Source organism: Hyperolius riggenbachi, chromosome 1 (genome assembly GCF_040937935.1).
Source record: "Hyperolius riggenbachi isolate aHypRig1 chromosome 1, aHypRig1.pri, whole genome shotgun sequence".
NCBI lineage: Eukaryota > Metazoa > Chordata > Amphibia > Anura > Hyperoliidae > Hyperolius > Hyperolius riggenbachi.
In genome coordinates this window covers 170,164,440-170,176,593 of record NC_090646.1, presented here as the reverse complement: position 1 = coordinate 170,176,593, position 12,154 = coordinate 170,164,440, and the positions used below count along the sequence as shown (strand labels likewise).

The 12,154-nt window shown below is 41.5% G+C and overlaps 1 protein-coding gene across 1 annotated transcript in view; it reads left to right on the top strand.

The window, feature by feature from the left end:
• TMA16 (translation machinery associated 16 homolog) overlaps positions 1–12,154 on the top strand; it is a 142,739-nt gene that overhangs the window by 100,040 nt on the left and 30,545 nt on the right. The window contains exon 4 of the mRNA XM_068269398.1: positions 9,411–9,495. Coding sequence (XP_068125499.1) covers positions 9,411–9,495 — 85 coding nt within the window. The remainder of the gene's footprint in view (positions 1–9,410; positions 9,496–12,154) is intronic.

The following is a 12,154-nucleotide window of genomic DNA, read 5'->3' as shown; positions in this document are numbered from 1 at the left end:
CAATCCGTACATGTCCGCCAAGAATGAACACTGTTTTAGTTCAAAAACAGTGTTCATTCTGAAATAGAGCCGCCACTTACTGCCGCGGATCGTTAGATTTATGAATGGGAACAAAGTTCCCATTCATTAATCCTCCCTCTAGGCCACCGTGATCGCAGGCATCCATTGATGCCTGCTGCACTTCCCTAGTTACAATGTAGCAACACATTACTTCCTATAGCGTACTTATTGTAAGCTAATAGGAAGTTATCAGCGGGGACATCTTGTGGCCAAATAGTAAAATTATACCTACTGACTTTAGGGAATAAAAATGTAATATGTATGTCAAGAGGGCATATTATTATTAACCACTTCAGCCTACAGGGTTGTTATTTTTTTTTACATCTGAGCAGCTCTCACCTCCCATTCATTTGCCAATAACTTTATCACTACTCATCACAATGAATTGATCTATAGCTTGTTTTTTCCGCCACCAATTAGGCTTTCTGTGGGTGATATATTGTGCTGAGAATTAATTTATTCTAAATCCATTTTAACAGGGATATTAAGAAAGAAATGGAAAAAAAATCATTATTGCTCAGCTTTTGGCCATTATAGTTTGAAATTAATACATGCCACCATAATTAAAACCTATGTAATTTATTTACCCATTTTTCCCGCTTATTACACCATTTTAATTATGTCCCTATCACAATGTATGGCGCCGATATTTAATTTGGAAATAAAGGTGCATTTTTTTCAATTTGCATCCATCACTATTTAGAAGCCCATAATTTAATAAATCATATTGATATACTCCTTTAACATGAATATTGAAAAAGTTCAGACCCTTAGGTAACTTTGTTTTGTTTTTTCATTATTATTGTAATTTTTTATTTTATTTTTTATGAAATCTTTTATGTGGGTATTTTTTGGTGAGGGAAGTAAACAGGATTTTAACCACTTGCTGACCACCCACAGCCGATGGGCGGCGGCAAAGTGGCCCGCAGAACGACCGCAATATGTCGGTCGGCGGCGGGTCGTTCTGCTCTGTCCTGCCGGGGATTGCGCGCTCATTGCACGCACATCCGCCGGCAATAGGCTCCGCCTACCCGCGACGTCAACCCGCCGGCCGCGAGGAAGCGCCGGCGGGTTGTTAACCCCCGATCTGCCGCAATACAAATGTATAATACGCTTTGTATTGTATACAAAGCGTACTATACAGGCTGCCTCCTGCCCTGGTAGTCCCAGTGATTGAGGGACCACCAGGGCAGGCTGCAGCCCTCCCTATGTGCACCCAAACACACTGATCTTCCCCCCCCCCTTCCCTCTGATCGCCCACAGCACTCCTCAGACCCCCCCTGCCCACCCCCCAGACCCCTGTTTGCACCCAATCACCCCCCTAATCACCCATCAATCACTCCCTGTCACTATCTGTCAACGCTATTTTTTTAGGTTAGGTCCTAACTGCCCACTGGGGGCTCCTGATCACCCCTCAGATCCTCCCCAGACCCCCCCCCCCTCCCAGACCCCACTCCACTACACCATGTATTGTATACATCTATTCTTCCCTGTAATCACTCACTGATCACCTGTCAATCACCCATCAATCACCCCCTGTCACTAACACCCATCAGATTAGACCCTAACCTGCTCCTTGCGGGCACCTGATCACCCCCCGCACCCTCAGATCGCCCGCACACCCGCCCTCAGATCGCCTCTGAAGTGCATTGTTTACATCTGTTCTCCCCTCTAATCACCCTTCAATCACTCCCTGTCACTATGTGTCAACGCTATTTTTTAGGTTAGGACCTAAACTGCCCCCGGGGGCTCCTGATCACCCCCCCACCCTCAGATCCTCCCCAGATCCCCCCCCCCTGTGTACTGTATACATCTATTCTTCCCTGTAATCGCGCACTGATCACCTGTCAATCACCCCCTGTCACTAACACGCATCAGATCAGACCCTAACCTTCCCCTTGCGGGCACCTGATTACCTGCCCGCACCCTCAGATCGCTCACAGACTGCCCTCAGATCGCCTCGGAAGTGCATTGTTTACATCACCCATCAATCACCCCATCACCACCTGTCACAGCTACCCATCAGATCAGGCCCTAATCTGCCCCTTGCGGGCACCCAATCACCTGCCCACACCCTCAGAACGCCCTCAGACCCCAGCCCTGATCACCTCACCAGTGCCTTTCTTGCATCTATTCTCCCCTCTATTCACACCCTGATCACCTATCAATCACCCCGTCACCACCTGTCACTGCTACCCATCAGATCAGACCCTAAACTGCCCCTTGCGGGCACCCAAACACCCGCCCACACCCTCAGATCACCCTCAGACCTCGCCTGAACACCTTTCCAGTGCATTATTTACATCTGTTCTCCCCTCTAATCACCCATCAATAACCCCCTTTCACTGCTACCCATCATACCCATCAGATTAGACCCTCATCTGCCCCTTTGCGGGCACCCAATCACCCGCCCACACCCTCGGATCGCCCTCAGATCGCCCCCCCCGAGAATCACCTCCCCAGTGCATTGCTTGCATCTATTCCCCCCTCTAATCACACATTGAGACACCCATCAATCACCTCCTGTCACCCCCTAGCACACCTACCCATCAGATCAGGCCCTAATTTGCCCCGTGTCGGTTCCTGATCACTCGGCCAAACCCTCAGATCCCCCTCAGACCCCCTTCTGATCACCTCACCAGTGCATTGATTGCATCTATTCTCCCATTTAATCACCCCCTGAGACACCATCAATCACCTCCTCATCATCATCAATCATCATCAGTCACCCATAGCACTCCTATCCATCAGGTCAGGCCCTAATCTGCCCCCTGCGGGCTTCTGATCACCCGGCCAAACCCTCACCCGCCCCACCACAGTGACAGAATGTTTTTATTCTGAGACCAACCGTTATGCCACACAATACGCAACCGCCAATCCAAGAAGCTACCATGCCCAGCCTTTTCGGTGGAAACCACTCCGTTTCCGAACGTAACATTTTTTGGGGCCTTCTCCTTAACATGGGTCTAGTCAAAGAGAATGTATTGCGGTCTTATTGGTCTACACATCCAATACATCACATGTTCTCTGCTGCCATGTCCAGGTCACGATTTGAGAACATCCTGCGCTTCCTGCACTTCAGTGCCAATACAACCTGTCATCTAAGAGGTCACCCTGCTTATGACTGGTTCCAGAAAATTCGGCCCCTCATAGACCACCTGTCATCAAAATTTGCAGATGCTTATACCCCTAAACAGGCATTTTGAGGCATTTGGTTTCCAGACTACTCCTCACGGTTTTGGGCCCCTAAAATGCCAGGGCAGTATAGGAACCCTCCCAAGTGACCCCATTTTAGAAAGAAGACACCCCAAGGTATTCCGTTAGGTGCATGATGAGTTCATAGAAGATTTTATTTTTTTTGTCACAAGTTAGTGGAAAATGACACTTTGTGAAAAAAACAAAACAAAACAATAAAAATCAATTTCCGCTAACTTGTGGAACTTGTTCTAGACTACTCCTCAAACTTTAGGGCCCCTAAAGTGCTGCCCTGGCACTTTAGGGGCCCTAAAGCGTGAGGAGTAGTCTAGAAACCAAATGCCTCAAAATGACCTGTGAAATCCTAAAGGTACTCATAGGACGTTGGGCCCCTTAGCGCACCTAGGCTACAAAAAAATGTTAAACATGTGGTATCGCCGTACTCAGGAGAAGTAGTATAATGTGTTTTGGGGTGTATTTTTACACATGCCCATGCTGGGTGGGAGAAATCTCTCTGTAAATGGACAATTGTGTGTAAAAAAAATCAAACAATTGTCATTTACAGAGATATTTCTCCCACCCAGCATGGGTATGTGTACACCCCAAAACACATTATACTACTTCTCCTGAGTACGCCAATACCACATGTGCAACCCCTTTTTACAGCCTAGGTGCGCTAAGGGGCCCAACGTCCTATGAGCACCTGGAGGCTTTACAGGGGTGCTTACAATTTAGCACCCCCCAAAATGACAGGACAGTAAACACACCCCACAAATGACCCCATTTTGGAAAGTAGACACTTCAAGGCATTCAGAGAGGGGCATGGTGAGTCCGTTGCAGATTCCTTTTTTTTTTTTTTGTCACAAGTTAGCAGAAATGGAAACATTTTTTTTTTTGTTTGTTTTATTTTTGTTTCAAAGTGTCATTTTCCGCTTACTTGTGACAAAAAAATAAAATCTTCTATGAACTCACCATGCTTCTCAGTGAATACTTTGGGATGTCTTCTTTCCAAAATGGGGTCATTTGGGGGGTAGTTATACTATCCTGGAATTTTAGCACCTCATGAAACCTGACAGGTGATCAGAAAAGTCAGAGATGCTTCAAAATGGAAAAATTCACTTTTGGCACCATAGTTTGTAAACGCTATAACTTTTACCCAAACCAATAAATATACACTAAGTGGATTTTTTTTTTTATCAAAGACATGTAGCAGAATAAATTTTGGGCAAAAATGTACATAGAAATTTTACTTTATTTAAAAAATGTCAGCACAGACAGTTAAAAAAAAATCATTTTTTGGACAAAATTCATGTCTTTTTTGATGAATATAATAAAAACTAAAAATCACAGCAGCAATCAAATAGCACCAAAATAAAGCTGTATTAGTGACAAGAAAAGGAGGTAAAATTCATTTAGATAGTAGGTTGTATGACCGAGCAATAAACCGTGAAAGCTGCAGTGGTCTGAATGGAAAAAAAGGCTCTGGTCCTTAAAGGGTAGAAAGACTGTGGTCCTCAAGTGGTTAAATGTTTAAACCTGTATTTATTTAATAAAATGTGGTTTGTGGTGTAGTTTTACTATTTGGCCACAAGATGGCCACAGTCAAAAAGTCCTGGGAGCGATCGATCTCGCTCCCAGGAAGAAGAAAGAAGACCAGGAACTTTTTTAGCTCAGAAAAGTCGCAGCGTCTGAAGAGACGCTGTCGGCTTTTCTCCGGGAGATGTCCGATCAATGAAAGGGATCTATAATCCCTTTCATTGATCGCTGGGCTAACGGCCGGCGGCGGGAGTGCGCGCAGCCTAACTGGACAAAATTTTTTGTCCAGTTAGGCTCAATTGGTTAAATTATGGGCTAAAAATTTGTGATGGATGTAAAACTGAAAAAATGCACCTTTATTTCCAAATAAAATATTGTCACCATACATTATACTACTTAGAAACCGAAAAAACACAGCCCTTAGAAATACGGCACCACACCAAAAAATATGCAAATTATACAATAGTTTATTCATAATTATACACCACTATAATTCATAAAATCAATTAAAACTGTAGGCACCAATCCAGTATTGCATCTATATTCATAATTCATCAATCTTTTAATTTATATATTGCTTAAATATTAGATATAATGATAGCCATCAGGACGCTCAGCATCTGAGCTATCCTGGGCTAAGAACCCGGGTTCTGTATAGGGCTAAAGTAAAGTGCATATACGTGCAAACAACCATATACTATAACACATGTATCAAAAATATGTACAACATTTAAATCTCATAATCAAAAAACACAGCGAACAATAATTAATAATGAGTGAGAACAGAAGTGATAAAAAATAACCCCATAGAGATAAGATAGCCATATACTTAGCCGGACCAAGGGTAGAAAAGAGACTGGAGCGCTGCGTAAAATGTTGCGCTTTATAAATCCAATAAATAATAATAATAATAAGGTGCCAAAAGGAAAACCCTCGGTGGACAACTCCACCGGTATCGCGGCCGTCACGCCGCTTTTTCAGAGAGCGTGGGGGAATGCGTGTATTCCAACGGCGCAAGTGCGCCATGTTAAGTAGTGTAGGGCGGAGATGACGTAAGCGGAAGTGACGTCTACGCATCTCCCAACGTCAGCATTGACTCATGCAAAGTCATGCGTATGCGGAAGAATCCGGAGCCACGCTGGAGTGCAAATAAGGAAGTAAGTATACTACTGCTCCAGGAAGCTGCGCAGATGATGCCTCGCTGGATCACGCGGATAAGGTAAATATGGGATACTAAGATGGCAAAATAATAATCACTGTCATATTAGGAAAAATGTATTTATTTATTTATTTTAGCCCACAATACATGACACATGTATATCTATATGCATAAAGCTACGCATATATAGCACAAGAGCACTATCAATCACGTCTGAACTCGTTCATATTAGATGCATCAAGGCACCTTTTAGCATGATTCAATACAACAATACAATTTAGCAAACAATAATAATACTACCCAATCTATTATCATAACATGATCATAACACATAATTCAGAACTAGTCCATCATGAGCAAGGGGAGAAAAAGCAAGCAGTCCCAGTTTTTAAATTGAGATATTTCAACGATGAACAGCGGCGCAAAATGACAAAAAACGCGTCGCATAGGAATCAATGTAGGTCCATAAGGTGATCCCATAGTCCATACATAAATTTTGAAACGTCCATGGTTCATATGGTAGTCCCCAGAAATTGAATGAAAAAGTGATAAATTGACAATTTACATCAAACCATGAAGGGAGCATGAAACAACTCTGAAACGACAGAAAAGATATTAGTATGTATTTTATATTACATTAAACCCCTATAAAAAGCCAGAGAAATCGATCTTCTCATTAAGACCCATAGGTACCTTTGTATTTAGATAGTAGATCCATCTTGCTTCCTTTTGTAGGAGGATTTTATCCAGTCTCTTTTCTACCCTTGGTCCGGCTAAGTATATGACTATCTTATCTCTATGGGGTCATTTTTTATCACGTCTGTTCTCACTTATTATTAATTATTGATCACTGTGTTTTTTTGATTATGAGATTTAAATGTTGTACATATTTTTGATACATGTGTTATAGTATATGGTTGTTTGCACGTATATGCACTTTACTTTAGCCCTATACAGAACCCGGGTTCTTAGCCCAGGATAGCTCAGATGCTGAGCGTCCTGATGGCTATCATTATATCTAATATTTAAGCAATATATGAATTAAAAGATTGATGAATTATGAATATAGATGCAATACTGGATTGGTGCCTACAGTTTTAATTGATTTTATGAATCATAGTGGTGTGTAATTATGAATAAACTATTGTATAATTTGCATATTTTTGGTGTGGTGCCGTATTTCTAAGGGCTGTGTTTTTTCGGTTTCTAATGTGTATATATTGACTGCCTTGGCACACACTTATGAGGCACGTGTGCGGATATTATTGTCTCTCATACATTATACTAGGGATATAATTTTAACGTCACAATTACTGGGACAAATGGCAAATAAAATGTGTTAATTTTAATTAGGGTAGCATGTATTATTTTAAAACTATAATGCCTGAAAACTGAGAAATAATTATTTTTTTCCATTTTTTTCTTCTTATTCCCATTATAATGCATGTATAATAAAATTTTTCTCAGCATAATGTACCACCCAAAGAAAGCCTAATTGCTGGCGGAAAAACAAGGTATAGATCATTTTGTTGTGATAAGTAGTGATAAAGTTATTGGGGAATGAAAGGGAGGATTGCTGAAATGTGAAAATTCCTCTTGTCCATGAGGTGAAAAATACCCGTGGGCTGAAATAGTTAATGTGATCGCATTAGTCATCAGTTTTACTTCTGTTAGTGGGCCTGAACTATCGTTTCAGATTGATCACTGCAGTTGAATCATACAATTGATTTTTCCGGGTAATTGTATTGTTAAAGGGCACCTGTAGGCAACGAGAGCTATTCACTAGTTGGGAAGCATCGGGCTACCTGGCAAATAATGTTTTCTATATGGACCCCAAGCTGATTGACTTCATCTTTTTTAGGGGAATTTCTCTAGAACAGCAGAATGTAATGTGAAAATGGCTTAGTCCCTTCTTGGAAATCTTAGAAATCCAAGAAGGTGTACTAGGGCAATTAACTAAGCACACTTTTTCTCAAAGGCTTGTATATATCTGATATAGTAAGTTGGCAGGTATTTGTAATACCATGAGACAGCTCTGAAACTCGGTAACAACTCATGGTGCTAATATTCCCCGTCTTGTTTTTAATATTCTTTATTTATTTCCATTTTCCATACATTATAAAGACATAATAAGAGACAGAAAATTCCTTCCTTTATTGATGCTGAACATGTAAGCTCTGATGTATATTCCTTTTCCCTTATTCTGCCCCCCCCCCCCTATCTCTTTTCCCCCTTATACACCATATCAGTCTTAACTTTTAAGGAGGGATAGATTGCGCGTTTAGGAGAGGATAATCGTCCCTTCAATATACCAACCTTCACTTCTACTCTGTAATCTTTTTTTCTTCCCATAACCTTTTTATATCTCTAACCTCAGCCCCCCTCCTACCTATGAGGTTACTATCATCCCCTCTATTACTATCCCTTCCACAATACCTGATTTTGACCTTCCTCCTACTGAACCATGAATACTAAAAATAGGAAGGAAACAAGAAGAAGAGAAAAAGAGAAAGAAAAAACAGAAAAGATGAAAAGTATGAAAATCCCAGAAAGGGAAGTCAAAGAACGAAGCAATAGATGTCTCTCTCCCCACTAGGGCTGCCCCGGCAACACTCCCAACAGACGGGGAGGGGGACAAACCAGGGAACACCAGTGTCTGGCATTCAAACATCTCTCCATTCCTAACACCCACCCCCTGTCTTTATTGTTGTTTCAACACTTGCCACTATGAGCAGATTCTGTTACTACGAATACAAATTAGAAGTAGGAGCTTCGGCAACCCTGAGGGTTCTTCAAGAGACAATGGGCCCAATCTAATTCACTTTTTTTCCTCAAGAGATTATTTTTTTATGTGTTTAAAATAACTTTTCAGCACTCTACGATTGAAAAGGTACCAAAAAGTAGGTGAAAGAGTACTGTTAAAACTATTCTGAGTATTTTCTTGCTTGCAGGTGGCTTAAAGGAAGCCTGAGATGGACAAATTAAAATATTTTATACCCACCTGGGGCTTGCTCCAGCCTTGTGAGCCCCGATGCGTCCCTCGCCGTCCTCCCGAGTGCCTCTGTTCGCCTGGTATCGGTCCTGGTAACTAGCTCAGCTGCGTCATTCGGGCTCTTCTGTGTATACGCGGAGGGGCCGTGCATGTGCAGAAGAGCCGACTGGCGTGACTTAGTCACATTACTGGGACTGATACCAGGCGAACGGAGGCACTCAGGAGGACAACAAAGGGTGCTTATGGGGCTGGAGGAAGCCCTGGGTGTGTATAACAATCTTTTAGTGTACTCATCTCAGGTACACTTTAACAGGCATTTTATTTATAAGATATGAAAATATCTAGGGGCAGACTTGGGAGAAAAGGTGAATTGTATCGGGCCCACACCTGTGTGCAGTGTAAATCTTGAACCACTGTTTCTTGTTTGAATACATCTTTCCATCCTTTCTTACTGATCATTTCTTCAAGGTGAGAAGCTCAAATGGTTCCACAGCAACCTTGACCCTAATAAAACAGAGTACACCAAAGTGGAAGCTTGTCAGCTAATTGAAAGGTAAGATGTTTTCAAGATTATTTTTTCATGAATGTGTTTTGTAGTGAGAATCATATCCTCATTTTTGCTATCATTTTAACTAATTGCAGAGAAAATGTTATGCCTTTTGACACACTGCACATTCTTCTTTAGCCCAAAGTAAACAGTGGATGTGTTCCACTTAGCTTGTAGTAAATATTTATTTTGGCCAAACATAAATACATTTCCTTTTAAAGAGACTCTGTACAAAAAAAAAAAAAAAAAAAAAAAACACCCCTGGGGGGTACTCACCTTGGTAGGGGGAAGCCTCTGGATCCTATTGAGGCTTCCCCCATCCTCTTCCTTCCCTCGGCAGTCTCGCTCTGACCCACGGAAAGCACAGCAGACAATTTGTCAGGCTGTGCAATATTTACCTTTCCCTGTTCCAGCGGGGGCGCTGTTGTGGCTCTCCGCATGGAAATAGGCATAAATAGCCGATCTCAGTAGGGTCCGCTCTACTGCGCAGGCACAGGAGACTTGCGCAGTGGAGTGGACCCGACTGGGATTGGCTATTTCCGACTATTTCAATCCGCGCCGGAGCCGGGAAGGTAAATCTTTACATGCCTGCCGTTCAGGGAGCTCGATCGCTGCCACCGTGGGATGGAAATGGATGGGGGAAGCCTCGATAGGATCCAGAGACTTCCCCCTCCCGAGGTGAGTAACCTCAGGGGTATTTTTTTAATACAGATCTTCTTTAAAGTTTCTCTAAGGAACAGATCTATCTAATGCCTAGTACACACCATACAATTTTCTGTAAGATTTCACCATACAATTTTCTGTTAGATTTTTCTGTTAGATTTTCTGTAATGCTAGGGTACACACTATAAGAATTTCTGGAAGATTTACTGTCAGATCAATTATTTCCAACATGTCCGTTTTAAGTTCCGATCGATTTCCGAGCATCTTCCGACCAATTTCTGTTCACTTCAATAAGAAATCGATCAGAAAATGCTTGGTAATCAATCGGAAAGCAAATCGGACATGTTGGAAATAATCGATTTGACAGTAAATCGGCCAAAAAATCTCATAGTGTGTACCCAGCGTTAGATTATTTTCTCTAGAGAATGGTCATTATCTCTGGTGCATTGTCTTCTGGCTATCTCCTGCTGAGTAGAACAATGCCTAATTGCTAGGCAGATAGATGGGTTAGATAGATCATTTCCAACATGTTGGAAATTATCTATCTGGCAGGTAAATCTAATCTATCAGAAAATTGTATGGTGTGTACCTATAATTAGGCCTCCACAAGAAATATGGGGCCTGATCCAATTCACTTTTTCTCCTAAGTTTTTTTTTTTTTCTCCTGGGTGGTATTTTCACGTCTTATCAATAAAATGCGTTTTAAGCCACCAGCAAGCAAGAAAATACTCCGAATAATATTTTACAGTACTTTTTAGGACTTTTTTTTTTTTTTAAGCTGCGGAGTACTGAAGTTTTTTTAAACAGAAGATGAAAAATGATCTCTTATGAGAAAACTTATAACAAAAAGTGAATTGGATCGGGCCCAGAGTAGATTATTGTCATCACTGCCTACACACCTCCCTCCCAATCCCACCCAGCCCTGGTGACTTGTTACAAAAGCATTGAGCATTATGTTGATGGAGATATTGCAGAAGGTGTTATGGATCTTGCTTTTGTTCATTTTCTCCACTTAAGCACTCCAGTAATTAAAACCAACGCTGCAACAAGTACTTTCAGGACCTTGAAGTGCTTGTTGAGGGATTTTTCAAGTGTTGTTTTATTTATCTGGAATATTAATCAATACTAATCTTCCCATGATGCTTAGCTACTTCTGAATATATTTGATATTTTTGAAGGTTGACAATGTTGTTTTGCTCATCCTCAGATTCTAGATTTAACAGCACTTTATTTATGGCGATTTACAGTGTTTAGCGGTCACATTGCTTGTGTGTGGATGTTTATATCTTGTCTCTGATTACAGTTGTGTAGCACTGCAAGTAAGACTTTCAAATGCACCCCTAAGCACAATGCTACAAGCAATGAATCTGTGCAAAGTCCTATGGAAACATTCCAATCGGGCACAAACTATAAACACAAATTCCTAAATGTCTAAAGATATAGAATCACAATGAATGTGTTTTTAATTTTCCTTTCGCTGTGCAGCAACAGAGACACATAAATATGTATAAGGGTCTATGTACAGGCAATAAGTGCTAGAGTAATGAGCATGGCATCTAAGTATTTCCAATAGAATGGTCCTTGTTCCCAGCACTACCACTGCTAGAGACACATATTTAAACTGTAGCAGTAGGGTATTGTACCGTGTTAGCCATCAGTAAAAGTAAGAAGTTTTAAAAATCTGGATGATACCATTTATTGGCTAACTAAAAAGAATAAGAATAAGCAAGCTTTCGGCTTTGCAGCCTTCGTCGGGCTTACAATCTTGTATGCTTGCAGGCTGATGGTACAAGACAGCTTTATACATGCAACATCAAAAGGGGATACTGTCACAGAATAGCCGTGAGAAACGCAGGTGGATTTGGAGAATTCACAGTCGATTTCCTGATCGCTTCATGGTTGGATCTGTGCAGCCATTGCAAGCGATTAGAAAATGATATTCCTTATTTTAAAAGGCAGGTTTTTTCCCCTTTCACCAACTGGCAGGAAGCTTCACCCAGCT